The sequence below is a fragment of the Crassostrea angulata genome, chromosome 7 (assembly GCF_025612915.1).
Source record: "Crassostrea angulata isolate pt1a10 chromosome 7, ASM2561291v2, whole genome shotgun sequence".
NCBI classification, from domain to species: Eukaryota; Metazoa; Mollusca; class Bivalvia; order Ostreida; family Ostreidae; genus Magallana; species Magallana angulata.
The window spans coordinates 10,902,299-10,923,260 of NC_069117.1; the positions used below are offsets into that span (position 1 = coordinate 10,902,299).

General features: G+C 32.5%; 1 protein-coding gene across 1 annotated transcript in view; it reads left to right on the top strand.

Moving 5' to 3' along the window:
* LOC128155277 (uncharacterized) overlaps positions 1 to 19,058 on the top strand; it is a 42,319-nt gene extending 23,261 nt beyond the window's left edge. The window contains exons 19-38 of the mRNA XM_052816905.1: positions 480 to 645; positions 9,127 to 9,304; positions 9,497 to 9,600; positions 10,148 to 10,301; positions 11,161 to 11,232; positions 11,340 to 11,388; positions 11,608 to 11,643; positions 11,764 to 11,813; positions 11,976 to 12,172; positions 12,392 to 12,539; positions 12,742 to 13,367; positions 13,514 to 13,678; positions 13,917 to 14,042; positions 14,499 to 14,697; positions 15,070 to 15,146; positions 15,374 to 15,533; positions 16,335 to 16,403; positions 17,506 to 17,618; positions 17,891 to 18,043; positions 18,310 to 19,058. Coding sequence (XP_052672865.1) covers positions 480 to 645; positions 9,127 to 9,304; positions 9,497 to 9,600; positions 10,148 to 10,301; positions 11,161 to 11,232; positions 11,340 to 11,388; positions 11,608 to 11,643; positions 11,764 to 11,813; positions 11,976 to 12,172; positions 12,392 to 12,539; positions 12,742 to 13,367; positions 13,514 to 13,678; positions 13,917 to 14,042; positions 14,499 to 14,697; positions 15,070 to 15,146; positions 15,374 to 15,533; positions 16,335 to 16,403; positions 17,506 to 17,618; positions 17,891 to 18,043; positions 18,310 to 18,441 — 2,974 coding nt within the window. The 3' untranslated portion in view covers positions 18,442 to 19,058. The remainder of the gene's footprint in view (positions 1 to 479; positions 646 to 9,126; positions 9,305 to 9,496; positions 9,601 to 10,147; positions 10,302 to 11,160; positions 11,233 to 11,339; positions 11,389 to 11,607; positions 11,644 to 11,763; positions 11,814 to 11,975; positions 12,173 to 12,391; positions 12,540 to 12,741; positions 13,368 to 13,513; positions 13,679 to 13,916; positions 14,043 to 14,498; positions 14,698 to 15,069; positions 15,147 to 15,373; positions 15,534 to 16,334; positions 16,404 to 17,505; positions 17,619 to 17,890; positions 18,044 to 18,309) is intronic.
* The last annotated feature ends 1,904 nt before the right edge of the window (positions 19,059 to 20,962 follow it).

Below are 20,962 nucleotides of genomic sequence, written 5' to 3' on the forward strand. Positions count from 1 at the left end.
TTTTTTACCATAAAAAAAACAACAAGTAAACTTTCACCTGATCACCATAGAAATAAAACAAATCAGGAGCAAAATAATAAACATATAATCTAGGAAAATATTTGGTCCACATGGCAGAGAAGAGCAGCTAATGACCATGAAATAATTCTATAAAATTAAAGCACTGTGTTTGAAGCACAAAAAATGGTTTTTGTTCATGCAACATTTCTGGCAAAAATAACTGGTAAAAATCTATTTATTAATGGTTAATATCAACACTCCACAAGTTTATATTGCTTGAAATTAATAACTTACAATGTATGGCAGTGTTAATTCAAGATACCAACATACAATCTCATTAACCGCTCAAAAATAATAATTATACATGCTAGGGTTGTTATAAATGACAAATATACCTCAGAATTAATTGTTATCACAAAATTTACAGCTCTTTGTATACACAATATATTGAAAAAAAACAAATTTCTGACAATATTCAGAGACGAGATTCCCCAGCTCTGGTTACCCAGTCACGGTAAAACCAACGATCCGGACCCCTGCTCGGAGTACTGGATTGGGCCGGTTCGGACTAGTTTTCTCGCTATCTCTCTTCACCACAGTGGTCCACTCGACTTGCCACCTGGGGGTGCTAGCACTCGGGAGGAAGTATGGGTTGCTTGTTGAGGTGGCTGATTACCCCCATCTCCTCGTTCTTGAGCCTGCAAAACAATTTACCAGAAATGAATATGAGTAATATGACATCTCTTAATAAAGACACATCAACTGAGAGTATTTGCTCATTTTAAAATCAACTGTATAACAAATTTCTTTAGAGCTGTGCATACTTAGTTTTAAGTCTACTTTAGTTTAAAGGGACTTGGACATGATTTGAGATCAAAAATTTTATTTTTTCTTTTTATGTATAAAATGGTTTACTGGAGCATTTTAAATGATTGACCAAAATATTAAATGTTAAAGTCAAGTTACAAGCGAGATACAGAGGTAAAAATTGATAGTTATGTAAACAAAGCTCGAGTCTTATAGTTGTTTACAAAAAATGCAATGTAGAATTTAACCATTTCTTAGACAAAATGACATGTAAAAAACAATTTAAACTAATTCAATATTTTCATAAATACTATTATCAACAAAAGAAAGATACATTTGATTGAAACTTACACCAATACAACACATATGTAAAACTGACTATATTCGAGCTTTGTTTACAAAACAAAGAATTGTGAACTCTGTATCTTGCTTATAACTTGATATTTGAGTTTCAAATTTTGACAGTATTATAAACTTCTATATTTATCAGTATAAACATTGAAAATGGAAAAACAAAATTTGAAAATTTTAAGTCAAATCGTGTCCAAGTCCCTTTAAGTTCATGCAATGGAATTTCATACCGCAATATCAGAAGAAGTATATTTTATATATACAGAATAATTATCATCATTTTACCACCTGATTAATAAAAAGGTACATGAAGATTCATGTACATCTATTAACTATTTTACCAAAAAATAAATCTGTTTGACTACTGATTTGCATAATAAATAAAATGCAGAGTATTTTCTGTGACTTTACCCTCTGTGCTTGGCGTCTTCTCTCCTCTTCCTCCTCTTCCATTGTCTTCTGAGGAGATTCTATTGGCTCACCAGTAATGGGATTAAAGGCACCTGAAATCATGCATTATTCTATTTCATTAAAATTGTTAAAAAATGCCATACCTTACGTTTATTTTGATGATTTGTAAAATTAAAATTTTAGAGTAAAATGCAAAAAAGGGAGATGAATTAACTCAACCCCACGACCATAAAACCTCTGCAACAACCAATAAGTATTTCATGGATAAGAAATTCCATTTAAAAAAAGGAATGATTGTAAAAACAACTACCGTAATAGATTTAAATGATGTTATGGCAAACATACAGGGTGCATATTCTCACTCCCTGTAGGTTATTACATCCAAATTGTTCATAAAAAAAAAATTCAAATTTCTCTGATTTTCTTAAAAATGAATAATACATGTAGTATGAAAGCTTGGTGTTCGCTATAATCAGCTATGTATATGATATATAAATGAGAGCAAAAAGCAACATAATAGTGCAATATAAGCAGTAGGATAAGTGATCTAAGCCTTTTAGTCTATCTCACTTAATTTTGTTGTTCAGTTTTCTGGGGTTTCCAACAAAAAACACGAGGAAAAATTCCCAAACAAAATAATACATATTCTATATGTTAGTCACTACATGTATTGGCTTTATTGAGAAATTTTAGAATACCTATAATATACATATTGTTCAAGAATTTTAGAGGGTTTCCTCAATAGTTGCTTTTTCCTCTACATTTTTTAAAACTGGCATCTGGTGGTAAAATACAATGGAATCTCTTCTCGCCCAAAGATCAAAACAGTAAATACTACACTACAAACTATAGAAAACAACTCATTAATATGTCATTCATGCAATACAGTCACAAAAAAGAAGACGTGAAATTATAATAAAAAAACAAAACTATATTTAAAAGTTAATGGTTTCTAGCAAACTAAAAGACAGAAAATAGACACTCCAAGGATACATGTATTCTGATTTGTTTAGTTTGTTTAGAGGTTTTTGAAAAACTACATCAAGACACAAGATACAGTCAAGAAAATAAATCCACTTAAAAATAATTCAGCTCCCTCCCTGGCATCCCATTTTATGAAGTAAAAAGATTCATCACTTCTTGATGGTCACATGCCTGTTAGTAATTTAACCTTTAAAATATCAAGACAGATATATAAATGGGAGTTGATTTCATCAACTTGACTGTACAAGTTCAGATGGTCAGGTGTGAGTCATTGAAGCTGTTCAACGACAGGACTACAGGTGTATTTTTCCTTCCAGAAAAAAGCCCCGACTGAACCTTCTGTGATCTATTTTTTGTCTTGTCATGAAGTTGAAACAGCAACAGACAGACCTACAAAGGTGCTACAATAGAAAGCAGTCCACACTGAGTCAATCAATTATACTTGTTTGTCCTCCATTACCCATGCTGGTTAGTTGGGCACGCTTTCCTTTGAATGGAATCTCATCGGGTGTATCTTCAAAGCCAGCATACATCTGGCCAGTGATGGGGTTATAGGTAGAGACTGAATTGTACAAGGGTTCAACATGCAAAAACTCACTGAAGAAAATTAACCAAAAAAATACATGTATTCCTTTGGATATATCAATCTGTATTAATTTTTTTTTTCTTTTGAATTTTTGTTTCAACAGAATCTTAATCAACAAAAGATTGTGGGGATTTCAGCCAGCTTGGCTACCTTGTTTGATGTTCCTTCTCTGGGGATTACGATGGGCTGCATAGACAGATGGATCATATTCAGGGAATTCTTCACCTTATACAAAACAATGTTACATGCTGTTTAAAACCTTGCATCTAAATAAATCATTCAAAAGAAATAAAAGCACAATCAACAAATCTACACATTCCATTATAATTCATGCATTGTTTAGCTGCATAAAGGTAAATAGAATTTCTAAGTCAATGCAATTGAACACCATTGTTTTTGGAATAAATGATGAAGGTCAATTGACCCTATCCTGAATATAAATTGCATAATTAATGAACAGTCAATAAAAATAGATTGCTTTGGTTTTTGTTTTTTTTTAACATTTAGGGCAGAAACATTGTAACTAAACATGAGAAAAAGGAAATTCATATATATTGACTTTTATCAATAGCTTTAATGCATAATATATTCATTTCAAGATTTTGTTGTGTTTAGGTTAGAAATGATTAATTGTTTAAATGGATCAAGTGTTCAAACACAATCAAAAATCCTGTCATCCCAAGAACACAATTCAAAATGAAAATGCTATACAGCAATACATATACTATGAACTTCAAAGCCATAAATGATGTAAACAAAACATTCAATGCCTTATGAATATATTATAAACAGACAATGCTAGCCAAAATCAAGATTGTAAATAGCAATCTTAATATCTTTTTAGCAGCCATTTAAAAGTAGCTCAAATATGCCACAACAAAGAACTTGAAGTAAATAAAGATGCTTAACATAATAATGAGAGTAAACTCAACTTTGTAAGTTGACTACACAAAGTATACTACCTTTTGTTTTAACGGTAACCACTCCTTAAATGAAATAAAATAAGGTGTAGACCTAATAAAGGAAAATACAAAAATTGAAGGAATCCCTTGAACCTCCCTCAGTGTGTAGGGACTTTGCTAGTTGTTTGTTTTTTTTATTTGTGAATCTTCTATACAGTATACACACAGGCATTAAGCAACATCTTGCAAGAAGGCAGCATAATAGATAAACTCTTAAAAATTTCCTATTCATAAAAAATAAAACATAAGTTTTCTCTCTAACCCATCTGGCAAGAGACTGCAAACAGAAATAAACATCTCAAATCCTGCGCTACAATCTTGAAAGAATGGAAGACAAACAAACACAATTTTCATGCACAATACTATATGACATTCTGTAATCCATGTAGTTTTAAACTCAGAACAGAGAGCTAGGGTTCATCACGTCTCTGGTCTATGCATTGTATAACCAACCCAATACCAGTAACCTGTGCAGTGTCTATTCTAATCAAGATATTAAAAAAAACACCTTGTAATCTTATAGAGTGGATATAAAGAGAAATAGAAAGTAGAAAAGTTTTATATATTTCTAAAACTGACTACAACACAAAATATAAATCCCAAAGCCTTGCTAATAAGTTAAATAATCTTCCTTGTTATTATAACAAAAACTAAATGAAATGTTAAAATGAATACAATGTGTGTGTGCTTAGTCGTTGTTTCCAACTCTGATAAATTATAACATTTGCAAGCTAGCAAAAAAGTATAAGAGATCCATAAAGAAGATTATTTGTCAAGAAGGGTTCTGGGTACGTGGAAAGGAAACCTCACATTTAGAATTTTATTGTGCTTGTTTGAAAAGAAATCAAGTGTTAATGTATATTGCTAATTATCATGAACATTAAACAAAACCAAAGTTGCCAAGTGCATAAAAAGTTCTTCTAAATGTGAGATGTCTTGAATGTACAATTAATTTGACATTTATCTAGTCTATGACAACAAAACAGGATGCAATCTTACTTCTATTTCGACCTGGGTCTGAAATGCAAGAGCATTTTATGTTAACTACTAAACACACCTAGTCTTTTTAGAATTTGAAGAGAGTCATGAATCAGAAAATATTCATCCCCCAGCATTGTTTAGTAGTAATTGAGTTGATCTATGAATTTTAATGTGCTCATTCAGCAAGTGTGTTGATGTAGTGCATAAAATAAACAATGCATATGTCAGCACACATCTTGTGAAAGCAAAAACATTTTATAGCCTCATATGAATACAATGGTAGAACAATTAGAAGTACATCAACTTTATAAACAAAACCAATGTTTGAAAGGGGTTAGTGAGTTGAATTTCATGATTGTTCATAATAAATTCACTAAAACGTCTTAGGTGATAAGGAAACTTTTATGAAAAAATAGTTGATTTTAAAACACTTGAATATTTTTTATTATAATATTGAACAAGAAATTTTACTGGGGATTTAAAGATAACTTAGATAGGGGTATTTGATATTATCACATTGAACAATAAATAGAGCAATTTATTAAAGTCATGTGTGAGCACGAATAACATATTAATCCCCAACATTATTCACTTTGTGAAACTCAAAGGTATTTAACACACACGACTCTCTCTAATTTTAAACTATCATGTTTATAATTAAAAATTCTACCAAAAGCTGTCAAATTTAACTTTACAATCAGTTAGTAAACAGTCACCTTTGAGAATTAAAGGATTTTATCATAGCATTGAATCTGCACAGCAAGGTAATATTACCGACAGTTCAACAGAACACAGGCTAATCTGAGAAAAGTTCTACAATGAAACACATTTATCATTTATTCATTACCTTGTCCACGCCTTTTGTTTTCAGCTCTTGTGTTAGAACCACTGTCCTGAACAGTGGAACCACCAAACACATTATCACGGGAATTATCTGAAGGACCTCCTCTCCTCTTGCCTCTGTGATCATCTGTTGGTTCCACAGGTCCAGTACCAAAGATGTCATTAGATTTAGGTCTACTGCCATTGCCTCTTTGTACTGGTTCACCCCCAAATATATTGCTTGATCCACCTCCAGGTGGTCTGAGCACCCTGTGAATGCACATGAAAATAAATTCCTCGTGAGAAACTGTTGATTTAATAATGGGGTATTTCTATTATTTTCGTTTTTTCTGTTTGTTGTTGCCATGCTAACAAGTTTATCACCGGTTTCATTGCATTGTTTGTATCAAATTAAACAGTTGCACAAAATTCTGTTTAGATGTGAAATCATCATATGATACATATTTGTACAATATCACTTTTATCAAAATTCAACGTTGTTCGAATGAAATACGACATACAGTTTATGAGTTAGCATTAAAAAAAAATGTATGTCTAGACAAGCAAGCTACATAAAATTATAGTTAGACAAGAGAACATCATAAATTATAAAGAGTAAGAGTTCAAGTTTCTTCTAAATCTGGCATTTACCTTGAGGATGGTTTTGAGTCTTTCTCCATGCCCGAAAAAGTACTTGTGGTAGTCATTTTTGAACAGCTAGAATGGAATGTTGCACCGGCAAAATGTTGTCGCTCGAACAGTCAACTGTGGGAAGTGACGTAAGGGCATGCGCTTTCAGAGGTAATGACGTAAGAATTCGCATAAATTCGCAGGTATTGTGTTATTTATTTATTTATAATTGTAATTACATTAAAAGAATATGTTTCACATTTAACCAAATGTTGAACTAAAATTGATAAAATTAAACGATATTCAAATCTAATGGGTCGGTTCATGTTCAAAAATAGCGTCCAATGAAATTGATTCGAATTCCCGCCGTGACTTTTCCTGTCAACAATAACACGAGGATTTGTTTACATTTTCAAAGACTTTCTAATCTGTTAGTTTCTTGGCTAAAAAGAAAGATAACAGATACATTTATAAGAAAAATACAGTTGTCAATGTTATTATTTTAAAAAAAAACATCTGTATATGCTATTTTTCAAAATATATCTCAGAGTTTTGGAGTTTTGAAAATCCATTTCAAACAAAAAATAAATAAATAAAAAGACGTGTTTTTTTTCTCAATATGATTTAACATTAAGGTTTCTAACTGTAATATCTTAATAACAAATTGGTTAAGTACACACTGAAACTGCATATTCATATTGCAATTAAAGTATATATCATTAATGCGTCATAAGTATATGTAATTTGCTTTTTGCGACACCAAAACAAATATTCAATTAATTATCTATATATCATATTATGAACATTTTCTAAAAATTCTCAATAGAAACAATGTCCCATGTTTACTGGGCCACACTGGCATGTGACATTGTTGGACAAGCTACGTATGGTACCGAACAAAATATAAGTTTCGACTGATGCCGAATTGTCATGACATTTACAACTGAACATACGCGGTCCTATAACTAGCCGATTCCAACAAAACTTGGCATAAGGTACCTCAATGGGTTAATTAAAGGCTTTCAAGTTGACTGAAATGATAGCCCGCTAGCTTTCATTTTAAAATAAATCGTTATTGCATTGACTTCAAAAGTACTGCCGGAATTAATTTATATACTATATATCTCAGCTTTGATGATTTAACTTGCGTATATATATGCCAACATGAGCGCACAATTTTACAAAAGCTTAATGTTTTGTATAGAATTTCTTAATAGTGGATCCATATATCAGTCAATTACCGAATATGAATTGGAAGAATCAATACCAAATCGTTTTATCATAGTGCAGCACACAACAGATAGAATAGATTGAATCTAATTAGAAATCACATAAAAAAAAAGTAACCGTGTTGTGTCGAATTATATTTCACTTATATTAAAATTCTATCAAAAATAAAATTTCTTTAAAATGTCAAACCCTTTTAATCTTGGGTTAATTAAACTTACTGCTTAAAACGATGATATAATTAAAGAAATCAATTTATATAAAAACCAATAAAGAATTAAACTTTTTAAAAACTAAATTTAATTGTTGAATTGTTTCATTTAATTAATATTTTTTGGAAGTTTTTATTCGCTTAAAAAGTTAAAATTTATGCTAGTAAACATTCGTATATATAATGGCCTATATACATATATATATAATATATTTGAAATGCTGTATTTCTAGCTTATTTTGGCAGATTATTCTCGTAGGAAAATCTTGTGCAGTAATATTTCTGTATATTTTTGATAAGTGATGAACAATGAAATAACATATTGTTTTAGAAATTTAAGCATTTTCCAAAAACTTATGTTGAATAGTTATTTATTATATTATGCTTGATTTTACTGGATCGTGTAAAGTCACATGACTTGAACAATTTCGTCCTGTTAATTTCTTGAATAAGATAATAGATTTATTTTTTTAAAGATTGAATAATAAAAAAAAATATCATAATATTGTATGATCAATTCTAATTAAAATATTACAACCCAAGTTATTCCTTTGGGCTACAAATAGATTTAGGATTTTGGAATAGAAAGAAAGAAGAGCGCCTAGCGGCTGACGTGCAGTTTGATTTGTTTGTGTATGGAACGCAAGATCGCTTAGCGGAAAGAAGTTTGCTACGGAGGGGACATTTTGGGGAAGATTTACCGATTAATGATGTAAACATTGTTTGCACATCTATGCCTCTTAAAAGAAGAAGAAATTCTGGACATGGTGATGGAAATGATCGAGAAATCAAGGGTAATAGGTAAGAGAAATCAGACAAAACAGAAAAGTTTAACCGCCATTTTGTATATTTTTTCAGCATAATGCAATGAGAAAACGGCTTATTGTACGCATATACAAATGCAAAATATAGGAGAAAACTTCTGCTCAAATGTTAGAATTGCAAAGATATAGTAAAACCATTTAATAAGTACTGGTGTGCGATTAAAATAAAGATATTAATTGGGAATTTGTATCGATAAGCGTCAGCCATCTTGAATTTGTTTTTGATTTTTCTGCTTTTTTCTCACATCAGTATTTTTTTCTTTTTGTAGTATTGGTGTTGAAAGCACCGGAATAGCAAACGATAAAACGTCCAAATCATGTGTTAGGAAGGAGGACACAGTCGCCCAACAAGAAAAGGCATCGAAGTCGGCGAACGTCAAATCGACCCCATCAACGAGTAGCAACCGAAACAACGGGGAAGCTCGCGTCGGCGCTTTCACCCGATCAAGGATCGTGAAGAAACCCCGAAGAGACTTCAGCCCTCCCGAGTCCCCGGTGAAAAAACAAAGTCAGTGTAGAACAAAAAATTTTTGGATTGTATCTGACATTTATTTATAATTTATTTGAATTTGTTTCACATTGCTTGTAAATCAGTAATGAATAACAAAACTGTTTTCTTGCTTTATAAAACAATGCATGTATGATGTAGTTTAACAATAACTTATTAGCTTAAATGTGTTTAATGTTGATGTTTATACAGCGCCAAAGGAAACTAAGATCAGTACACCTGAAACAAAAACAAAGAGACAGTGGGAACTTTGGAGCTCGGACGATAAGGATGCATTCTTCGAGGCGTTGTTTGAGGTTTGCATTCCAAAATCCTCACATCATACTAATGATATGCTTTATTGGAGGACATTTTTAAACAATATGGCACTGTGTCTGGCACTGACTAGGAAACATCATGAATTGTTATATCAATATTTTGCCAAGAAGACGCAAGAATATTGACTGTACTTTGTCCCATGTAATCAAGTACTTCTCACAAATCTTGACCTGGAAAAATTATTTTTGAAAGTCACAATGAAAACTGTTAATATGTAATTACTTACTTTTTATTTTAAAGACAAACAAAAAAAGATTCATTGCTCACAACATGGTAAAAACAAGTCAAGGAAATCTTCAAATATTTGTAATTGAATATTGTTTTTATCCAATATTTGTGTTTTTTTACCATGGTTAATGAATGGAAAACACAATGAGATGAATAAAGACTTCATCCTATCACAACTTATTGAAGATCCTATAACTTTATATAATCTGAATTACATGTTTGTTCTGTCTCTCTTAGTGAATATCGTTAAAATGTTTTCATGTTTATCATTATCAAAATGTCTTTCTCTTTAAAAAGCATGGAAAAGATTTTGATGCCATTCAGAACTGGATTGCCACCAAATGTAGGAGAAAAAATGTAAATCCGGGGCTCATTAAAAACAAGGACCAGGTGCGACATTTATACTATCGTACCTGGCATAAGATTTCAAAGTTCATCGATGTCGATACAGGTAAACACTTGCATCAAGGTACCTCAGTACATCAAAACATATTTTTTATGACACTACGTCACAAAATGGCAATTTAAGGTTATCTGATCTTCAGCATCATAGTATTATTTTACTTCATCCAAAAATGTTATTCATCCTTCAAACTTTATAAATGAAATAAAATAAGAAGAAATTTTTTGATGGTATTCAGGCATTTTATGAAGTTATTGCAATTTTGGCTAAGATGAATATAATGGAATAAATAGCATAAACAAGTTGAAATCAAATTAGAAAAAAAAAGGTAGTACGGATGCATCGGTGACTTCCACCCCTCTATATCTAGGTAGTAGGTCTCCGTGGAGCCACTTAGCCAAGCAGTTCATGGATTGGTTAAGCGTAATATAAACATTATAAGACTAATTAAATTTGTCTTTTTAAAAGGCAGATTTATGGTACGGATAAAAAATTTTCGATTATTTTAGAGTTATTGAACATTGCTGAGGATCAGAGATCATTAAATGCTTTGTTAAAATGTTTTCACCTATTTGACTTACATGCTTCGTATGTGTCGTGCTATCTGTGGTAAGTAATTTTAGGTGGATTTGAGAAACTTTCAAGTTGAAGTGAGCCACCTTAACTAGATTGTTGATAATTATATTGATAAAATTAACAACATAATCAAGATTTGACCCCAGAAATTGATTGTTTTCCTTTTTTAAAATATTTTATTCACCTTGTATCAGAAATAAGAAAATTTATTTTAAAAAAAATGAATTTCAAAAATTATTGATACAAATTGTTGTTCTAGCTTACTGTTGTAAAAATCATATATATATCTTAAAGATAGATAAATGTTGTAATTGTTGAAATATTCTTGTAGAGGTTAAGAAAGAAATCCAGGAATTATATGGTCTCATAAATTATGGAGTTCTGAGGAAGAAAATCAAAGGAGGTGAATACAGAGAAACAATTTATGATTGAAATTTGTTAAGGTTTTCATGCTTTCTCAAATAGGCAGCAATATTCCTAGACTTTAATTCTGTTGATTTTATATTCCAGTTCTAAATGAAAAAGTTGGAGCCAAGTTGAATGATCTTGTTTATACAGGGTATGTAAATACATGTATGTTGTATCGATAATAATTATATGGATATGTCTTAAAAATTCAATTGATACAAACATTAGTATTTTCTATCAAGTATTTCTTCACAATGATTTTTTTAAATGGAAAACGATATTTTATCTGAAGGAAAATAGTAAAAGTATATAAAAAAGTGTTATGACATTTATGAAAATGTATAAAATAGTTTTTTTTTAAATATCTTAGATGTACGGCTGTAAAAGTCAGAGGAAAGAATGTAAGGTAAGGACAAAATCTTGTCTTTTTAAAAGTGTAGAAAGAAGTGATATATGAATATTATGGGAAGGAAAATAAAACAAGAGAGAGAAGTTTTCAATTATTTGGTTTTTTTTATCTCTTCAGGATAAAAACTCCGATGTGCAATGCTTTGAAGAAACTGAACAATATCGATGGTAAGTTGACTTAATAGTCTGCCTTACACACATTTGTGATTTGTAAAGAATATCATTTTTGATACATGTATGATTTAATTTATCAAATTATCACACCTTTATATTAATAAATACATTAAATCATAATGAGTGTTCAATTATTACAAAAGAAATTTCTTCCAGACAATAAATCTGAGTCCTCAGAGAAAGTCCCAGACAAGATCTGTGTAGAGATGACCCCCAAGACTAACGCCGCTTGGTCCTTCGTCCAGGAGCTGGCCACGAATCCCCGGGTCAGGATGCTGCTGAAGGGGGACAGGAAGCTGTCCTCTGTGATGAACTACATGAGCAGCAAGTGGAAGCCACACAGAGTCAAACTTGTATCCTCTCTGTGTCACTGTCTTGTCATTGAAATTCTGACATGTGGTTGATATGAAATTTTAATTGGGATTATTTGGGAAGGGGGTATCAAAATTTGAGAGTTTGATTGTATTTGATGCTTGTTCTTGCATTGCAGAGTTTCAAAGGGTAGAGCACCTTATTATCAAATATACACAATTTAAAGTATGACAACAACCGTTTTCCTTGACTAGTTTCAGAAAGAGAGTTTGGATGGGGAGAATGACATGAACACTGTATTGATGGTGTATCCCCACCGTGACTGTGAGGTTACACCCGTGTCACTTCATTCAATCAAGGAGACTAAAGTCAACTTGGCATTCAATCACTACAAAGAGAATACCAAGAGTGAGTTCTTTGCAACACATTAGGCCATTGTTAAAAGAGCATTTTCTGACTTGATATTCCATACATTTGACTAAATGGTTGGTTCTGGTACTGCTATAATCAACCAATCCTTTCTATGGCCCTTGAGCTTTGATTCAATTGTGTCAAAAGTTCTAACAAGTTTTAAATTTTTTAATGTACATGTGTACTTTTATTTATCCAGACTTGGTGACCGTTTCAAAGGGTAAGAAGATGGAAGCTGTAGCTCCCACCTGTGATAGTTCTTCAGTTGACGCTGGAGAATCATTAGTTACTGGGACCTTTGACTCGCCAAAGTCAACCAAGAGTGGCAAAGACTCTACAAGTAAAACTGACAGTGGCTCCTCGTATAGTGTAGATGTGGGTGCTATTGTAGATGGGGACAATGCCATGTTCCCTGACACACTTTTATCACTTACCCAGAAGAAAGACAATGGTTTGAACAAAGAGGGAATTAGTAACACAATAGAACTCTCTTCTGTGGAAGATACAGATGGTTGTGTTCCCATGGAAATGGAAGTCTTGCAGGATAAAGTGATTGGTTGTGATAGTGATAAGAAAGCTGACCCCACAGCAGAAGAACTAGCAGCCATAGAATCTCGTCGATTAAAAGAGGCCCTAGAAGGGGGTTTAAGTGTGGACAAGGCAGATATGACTTTAGCAGAACTATACCTAATGTTTGGCAAGGAGGGCAAGCTTCGTATGGAGTATGAGTGGTGTAAAGAAGAAGTAATTCCTGAACATTTGTGTAATATGTTGAGAAGACTGGTCAATTTAGCTACCATTCAATTCACAGACATTAATACTAAGGTTTGTTCTTGTGCTCACATTGCTTTGGTTAGTGAATCAAGAAAACTACATATAATATGTGTCCTGGTTGTTCAAGAATGCATTCTGCTGAATGGCCAAGTTGAGAGATTAGTATGGTGTGTAATAATTTTATTTCTTCATTCCAGAGTCCCAATACTTCTAATTCACCATGTCATGCATGTGGAATGGTGAAAAGTAAATCTCGAGTGAGCAACTCTCGTGGTCAGAAAAGCAGATGTCCTTTGACCTCCAAGTATGGAGAAGGTTATTCTGATGCAAGCACTCAGACCACTGCCAACAAAAAGGTTGATGTAAGTATAGATAAGAATTCTGATACAGAGGGCTTGACTCGGGATCTGAATGTGTTTAAATGGTATTTTGCTTATTCTAACATGTATTATAATTGGAAACTTGACATTTTAATGATGCCACACTACTGATATACAAAGGGAAATACTCACCACATTATAATTAAATGTATATATATCTGAAAAAAGAAATTGATGTAATATCTTATCCCTAAAACGTATGTCATGTTTTACTATGTAGAACTCGGTTCCCAAGGAGGCAGTATTCCGTGTCCCGGTGTGTAGCCCCGCATTCTTACAAAGAAATCTCAGTGGTACAGTGACCAGTAAACCCAGCCAGGTCACTGCAAACACTCATTTCTTGCCTGTAAGTATCTACTGTAAAACACGCTTATAACGAAGTCCAAGGGATGGCCAATTTAACTTCGTTATGAGCGTAATACGTTATATCCGTCAAGTTTACAACATGAAATCGAGACTTGGGGAATGAAATTCACTTCGCTGTAAGTGTCAATTCATTATAAGCGTGTTCGCAATAACCGTGTTTTACTGTACATGTATACTCTGTTTAATGTTTATGTTTAAGATCAAGAGGAAATTGATGATAATGCATTATTATAAAGCATGACTGAAGTTCTAGATAAAGACTTTAATCTCTGTATGCTAACTTATGTAGAAGCTAAGTGCTGCATATTCATATATGTGCATGAAAGGTATATGGTCAGTATTTTTCAGGTTCATGACTTGACAAACTAATTCACTGGTAGGCATCAGAAAAAAGTTTTGGGGAAAAAATTGATTATTCTTAAATTTTTGTTTTTAGCCACAAAGGGGAATGAAAAAGATTCGAACAAATCGGAAGCAGTTGTCGATACAGCGTAATATTTTACCCAAACAGCCGATGATGACAGTTCTTCGCCCCTCTGGTCAGCAGCCTCTCTCCATTCCTGTGTGTCCGCAGATGGGCCTGGTCAGTGTCCCAAATAATGTGCGACTACAACCAAAAACCATCACCACAACAGGTCAGCACTCTACCTAGTCATTATCTTGAATACTGTATATTCCTAATTAAACGCGAGGAATTAATATCCGCGTAAAATCGAGAGAAGCACACCTTGCAGAATTTAAAATCTTGCTTTATTTTCAGACATGTGTAAATTAAATGAAACTATGCTAACAATTCGGTGTTCGCAATTTTATATTCTCGTAATTTGATAAAAACTAGTTGAATTGTGGAATTAAGTACTCGCGTAAAATAAGGAATTTACAGTATTCAATGATGAAATCTATTGTTTTTATAAATATTTTGTATTCAATGAATTGAAATGTTGGCTGTAAAGTTATATAGATATTATTATACATTGAAATATCTTATATAACCTGTTTTCTTTTAGGTACACCTGGTGGAACTCCGGTGCAGCTTAATGTTCAACCACAGTCACCGGGGAACAACAACAATAATATTGCCCATGTAAGTCCTAGGAGTTCACAGAAGCCTTGTTCTCAGAAATAATTTGTTTTCTTTGCTTGAAATGCATCATTTGAAGGCAAAAAGAGAATTTTGAAAGCTAAAACAGAGATAATTGCTGATATACATTTTCAGTTTTTCATATCTGGTTCCTGAGTTCTGTGCCCACTTAATGCTGCAAATTCTGTTCTCAATTAGCATGCTGTTATAACGCTATTGTACTGTTACAGTTACTAAGGGGAATTGACATTGACCTTTCCCAGAGTTCAGCAGCAGCATCATCATCAGAAAATATTACTCAAAAGGATGTAACAATTTCCCGCAATACTCTCTCTCCGCCTAATATTTCAACACTGTTGGATATGTCACTCTCAAACCTACCCACTGGAAGTATGTATATTTCAAAAGATTTATTGTATACATGATAATCACAAACTTAATAGGTTGGAATACTATTAATTTTATTATCATATTTTTTCTTAGTTTTTTTTGAAAAATCAATTATAATGGTTTTAATTTTATGCAAACTATGTATATCTGAACACATTTAAAAAAAAATTGATTGATAAAATTTTGAGGAAATAATCCAAATAACAGTATTTTGGGGATTTTAGGTCGATCCCATTTATAGGGTGATAGAGCCCATTTTTAGAAAAGTATAAATAGAGTGACTTCAAAGAATTAATAAAGAAATTTACTGCTAGTTTGAATGAATACAAATAACAGTGGTTTAAATAACATTATCATAGTAGCTTTTTATCTGAATGGTTTACAGTTTTAAACAAAAGGTAAATGAAATGCATTTCTGAAATTTACACATCGTAATAAAATTTCTGAATATTTGCACCATAATTTCAACCCCCCTTTATCCAGTATGGATTGTTTCATTGATAATTAACTTAGATTGTTTATTTATGATCAAGTTCACTTCCCTGCCATGTGTTCAAACTGGTGTCATCTGGGGAATAGTAACATAGTGTGTAAAAGTTGGTAGAGTCTGAAGTAACCTATTAATAAGTATTAATTAGCTCACCGGAGATTTCATTTCACCCACTAATGTTTCCAGCCTTAGATATTGTAAATTATGTCAAGATCTTTGGTCAGTTCAGATGTTACTCATATATCATACTACATGGCTTAAACTATGTGTACATAATCTTGATGATCATGACATTGTGTATTTGTTTTTAGGTGCTGAAAATAGTGATAAACTGATAGACCTAGCAATTGGCAACTCCAGTTCAAATACAACATTTTCAAGTAAGTTTAAGTTTTTTAAAGGGGCATAATCACAATTTTTTTCCTTTTTTCACTATTAACAAAGCTACAGTTAGGCATTTCTTAAAGTGAACCAAAATTTGAGTGTCATTTGATGAATTATAAGCAAGATACAGAGCCAATAATTCTTTGTTATCTTAATGAAGGTCAGGTCATGTTTTTGTTGACATTTTGAATGATGAAAAGAAAATTCCAGGTTTTAATAGACCTAAATGAATATGACAAATGCTAGGAATTGTTATTTTATTTTAAAACAAATTAGCTGATAAAAAAATCACCTTAAAAAAGAACTTTAACAAATATATATTAGACCAATGTAAACAAACACATTCCATAAGCCTTGTTTACATAACAAAGAATTGTGAGCTCTGTATCTTGCTTATACAGTAAAATGCTTATAACAAAGTGTTAGGGACGTGCGATTTTACTTTGTTATAAGCATGATTTGTTATATCCGTCAAGTTTACATGAAAGAAAGTCACGGTGAATTAAAGTCACTTTGCTGTAAGCGTCATCTCATTGTAAGTGTGTTCGCTATAACAGTGTTTAACTGTAACTCTACTCTAATTTAATTTCCAACATAAAAATAGAAAAACAATCTTGACTGAAATCGTTACTTTTCCCCTTTAAACGTGTAGTTTATGTACCTGTTTAATGCTTGCAGAGTAAAAATTATATGCAGAAATTTTTGATTTGTTTATTATTGATTGTTCAGCATTTCAACAAAATGCATTATATTTTATCTTTGTATGATAAGCCTTGCTAATATACTAGTAACCAGAAACAGGTTTCAGCCTAAAGTACTTCAAAATGCAGATTTATCATGAACAATTAGTACATACATTATGATCAAAGTTATCATTTATTCATTAGTTCAGAAATACTTAGTTTTGGGGATTTTTTAACTTCCACTTGAGAATGTTCCTTTTTAAAAGAAAAAAGCAATTTTGAATTAAAGAAAGATCAATATATTTTGTATCAACATAACAAAACACAGTACATTATCATTTAAAATGACTTTACCTATGTTTAACTACCTGTCATTATAGCTTAGATATTAAACAGTATATTTTTTACTTACCAGCACTATTAGAGTCGCAGAACCGTGATGTTTTAAATACCCCCAAAAAGAATCCCTCCAAATACTCATCACCTCCTGGCAGCCCCACCCGCAACCCATGGCTAAACTCAGGGGAGGTAAGTGTGTCAAATGAGTCTGAAATGGAATATTAATAATTTTTCCTATAAGCACACACATTATACACATTTCATCCATGTATGATTCGAAACTTACTCTTTAGTAAATGTATTCAATCTGTGTATGCTATTGTTTGATGGGAATTTTTTTAGAGTGAAAGTGTCTACTTTCTGATTCGTTTATCCAAATTGTCTTAGATTTGTTGAGTATTCATTCTGTTAAATAAATGGGTATGACTAAAGATGTTAAGATGTGTGGCGTTGTTTTGTAGGATGGAGGAGACCTGACTTTTATGAATCTTTTAACTGACTCCCCCCTGAAGCCTCCCCACACATACCATGTGTCCACAGCCCCTAACCCAGCCATACAAACCACACCTTTGTTTAGTGAAAGTTCACGAGACTCCATAATGGGACGTTTAGACGTAAGTACCGGTAACAAATCTTGATGAAATTAAAACATGAAATAACAGCATTTCATCACTTAAAGATGCAACTGATATTTATTTTTTTAACTTTGAAAGATTAAGAATGTTATGTATTAAACAATTTTAATGCTCAATGAAAATCATGCAACTTAATTGTTATCATGAAAGAAAATTTGACATGATTTTTGTTTAATTTTAGAAGAATATTGTAATTTGATATTTTTTAAAATTATTTTTTAATATGTTCCTTATTTGTTTTCCAGGTGGACGGAACCATACAGAGTGTGTTGTATGATAACAGTATTGATTATGCAGTGAAATTCCAGGATCTTGCAGCTCACATCAGTGGAAATTCGGATTCTTCTCTTCTACGGAAAACAGATTCCAGTGGTTGAGACATCCCATGATGCCACTTTATGTCACATCATTGTTTAACTCTATGTACAAGTCTAATGATTTGCCTTTTCTGGACTCTCTTCATCTTCTGTCATCTCTCTTTAAATTTGACAATGAGAACAACCCTATGTTTTATATTGAAACATGTAGATGCATTGAGTAGCCATACTGGCCTCAGGATGTACATTTTCATGAGTGCAGAACATTTTTAATTCACAAATTTTTGCATGTTTAGGGAATTGAAGAAAAAAATATATAAATACATGTTGCATTTACTTTAAACACAACTTAAAGAAGCCAATTTCCATGGATACTCGTGCCTGCCAACAGAGAATACCATTATCGACAGATGGAACAGACAGATGTGTCAAAAACTTATGCAGATAATTTGGATGCAATTTGTATTTTATTCATGTGTTTTCCTCCCAAGAAATCCCATTTGGATGGAAAAAACAGACGGCCACAAGACAAGTTGTTATTTATTTACTGGAAGCATTTCTCCAGAGAGGCCTATGTGTTACTGCCTTCTTAGCTTGTTATTATTTGTTATGAATTTGTAGCAGCAAACTTCTTTTATTACTGTGATTAAAAAATATTAATTGCTGGATTTATCCTATTTGATGGTTTAGTTCTTCATTACGGGGATTGTTGGTATTGAAAACCAGAAGGAATTTGACTTTTGTAACAATTTTGTTTTAATAAGGGCAATATTATTAACAATTTTTTGAACAGAACTTGGTCTATTTTACATATTATTTGGGGAGAAGATAGATACAGTGTGGTTAATGAGCTTCAGTGTTAAATGAATTTTATGGTATTGCTTTTCAGTGTTTTGCACATTGACACTGTGCTATTAGGAAATAATGAAAAAGAATAACGCAGTAGATGATTTATTTGATTTCGGTAAATGGATTTTTGTTTCCCTTTAATGGGTTTATATCAGCAGTCATTTTATAAGGGTTGATTCTGTCAGAGTTAGCTTTCTTTGTTTGACACGATACTGCTTAATGTGATCAATCATTTCTCGCACAAGAAGACTTATTGTAAGATATTGCAAGCACCTGTTTTACTGTCCTAGATATAAGTAATCTACACGTACCTAAAATTCTTTGGAATCAATTAAGCTTTTTACCGGCACAAAGAGCATTTTATACTGTATGACGTAGTGTAATTAAGACTAAGATGTGTTACAGGACTATCTTTGTTGACAGATTTAATGCTGTGTCACTGAATTTTCTGAAGATGAGGAACCAGGTGCGCGCGCACTGATTTATACTCCATCATGAGCATTTCAAGGTGGTTAAATTTATAAGGTCGATATCTGTAAAAGGGGGTCTTTGATGCTGAGAGGCGCAATTAACATTTTTTGCATTTTTCAAATTCTCTCTCTCTCTCTCTCTCTGCCCCCCCCCCCCCCCCTTTGCCATTCTCTCCGGAAAAACCAATCAAAGCTGCGTATACAATCAATTACATGTACATAAATTACTATTGATCGATCTCCCATCACGTGCGAATATATAAAGAAGGAAGTACGCCCTATTACTACAAAACAAAAACAACAAAAAGTGTTGTGAATCTCCTGACACTGGGCCAGTTAACCACAGTCACATGTAAGACGTTGGTTCCCAGTGCTTAATTCTCACCCCATGTCTAATTGCAGACCATACCAATACGGTGGTCCACATGCATGGTACACATTTCTTACCATTGTGTGTCCCTTCCAAACAAGATTGTAAACGCTGGATTTCTCTCCACGGTTAAACCCCTTTCTATTCTTTGTACACATACCATGTTTTTTGTCTGCACAGTCTGGGTGTTCTGCTTCACTTTCAGTATGGCGCTGCGACCAGTGTACAAATAGTTAGTATTTAGCCTTATATCGCCCGGCGATGGGTAAACAGTCTTGCACAAACATCTAAAAAGTAACGAAAAGGGGCGTTCACTGAACTTGGTTTGTTTGTGAATTTATTTTAGGGATTTCTGTAAATACAGCAAAAGCGTCTGATCGAGAGATCGCTTTTTGTCCACAGAAAGTGATGTTAGTCCACTTATAATAGATCTGTATATACAGAAGCTATTTGAAGTTTTGTGATAAAGTACAATTATACTACAGGGTAAACTTTTATTATAAGGACTCAAACAAATCTGGGGTCTGTTTCGAATATACCCTAATCTAGGGTGTACGTAGTGCAACAAGGAACACTTTTTTTTTTTTTACACACAATGAAACCGTTCCTAAACGTAACATCGCTTAGGTAGCGTATGGAGACAAAAAAAAAAAAATATACACAGAACCAAATATGTCAACTGTTTCTAGTTTCGTGCAAGACGCAGTATAATGATAGAGGGAACATGGCTCAGACTGACCAGCTCTTTATGCTGATAATGATGGCGTCATTTCAAATATGTACAGTTCCTGGCTCCGATTTCACAAAAAATAGTAAATCTGAGTTTTTTCTCAAAGATACGATTTTTTTTTTTGTGAAATCGGAGTCCTCATTTAATATTGTGTACGTCGAG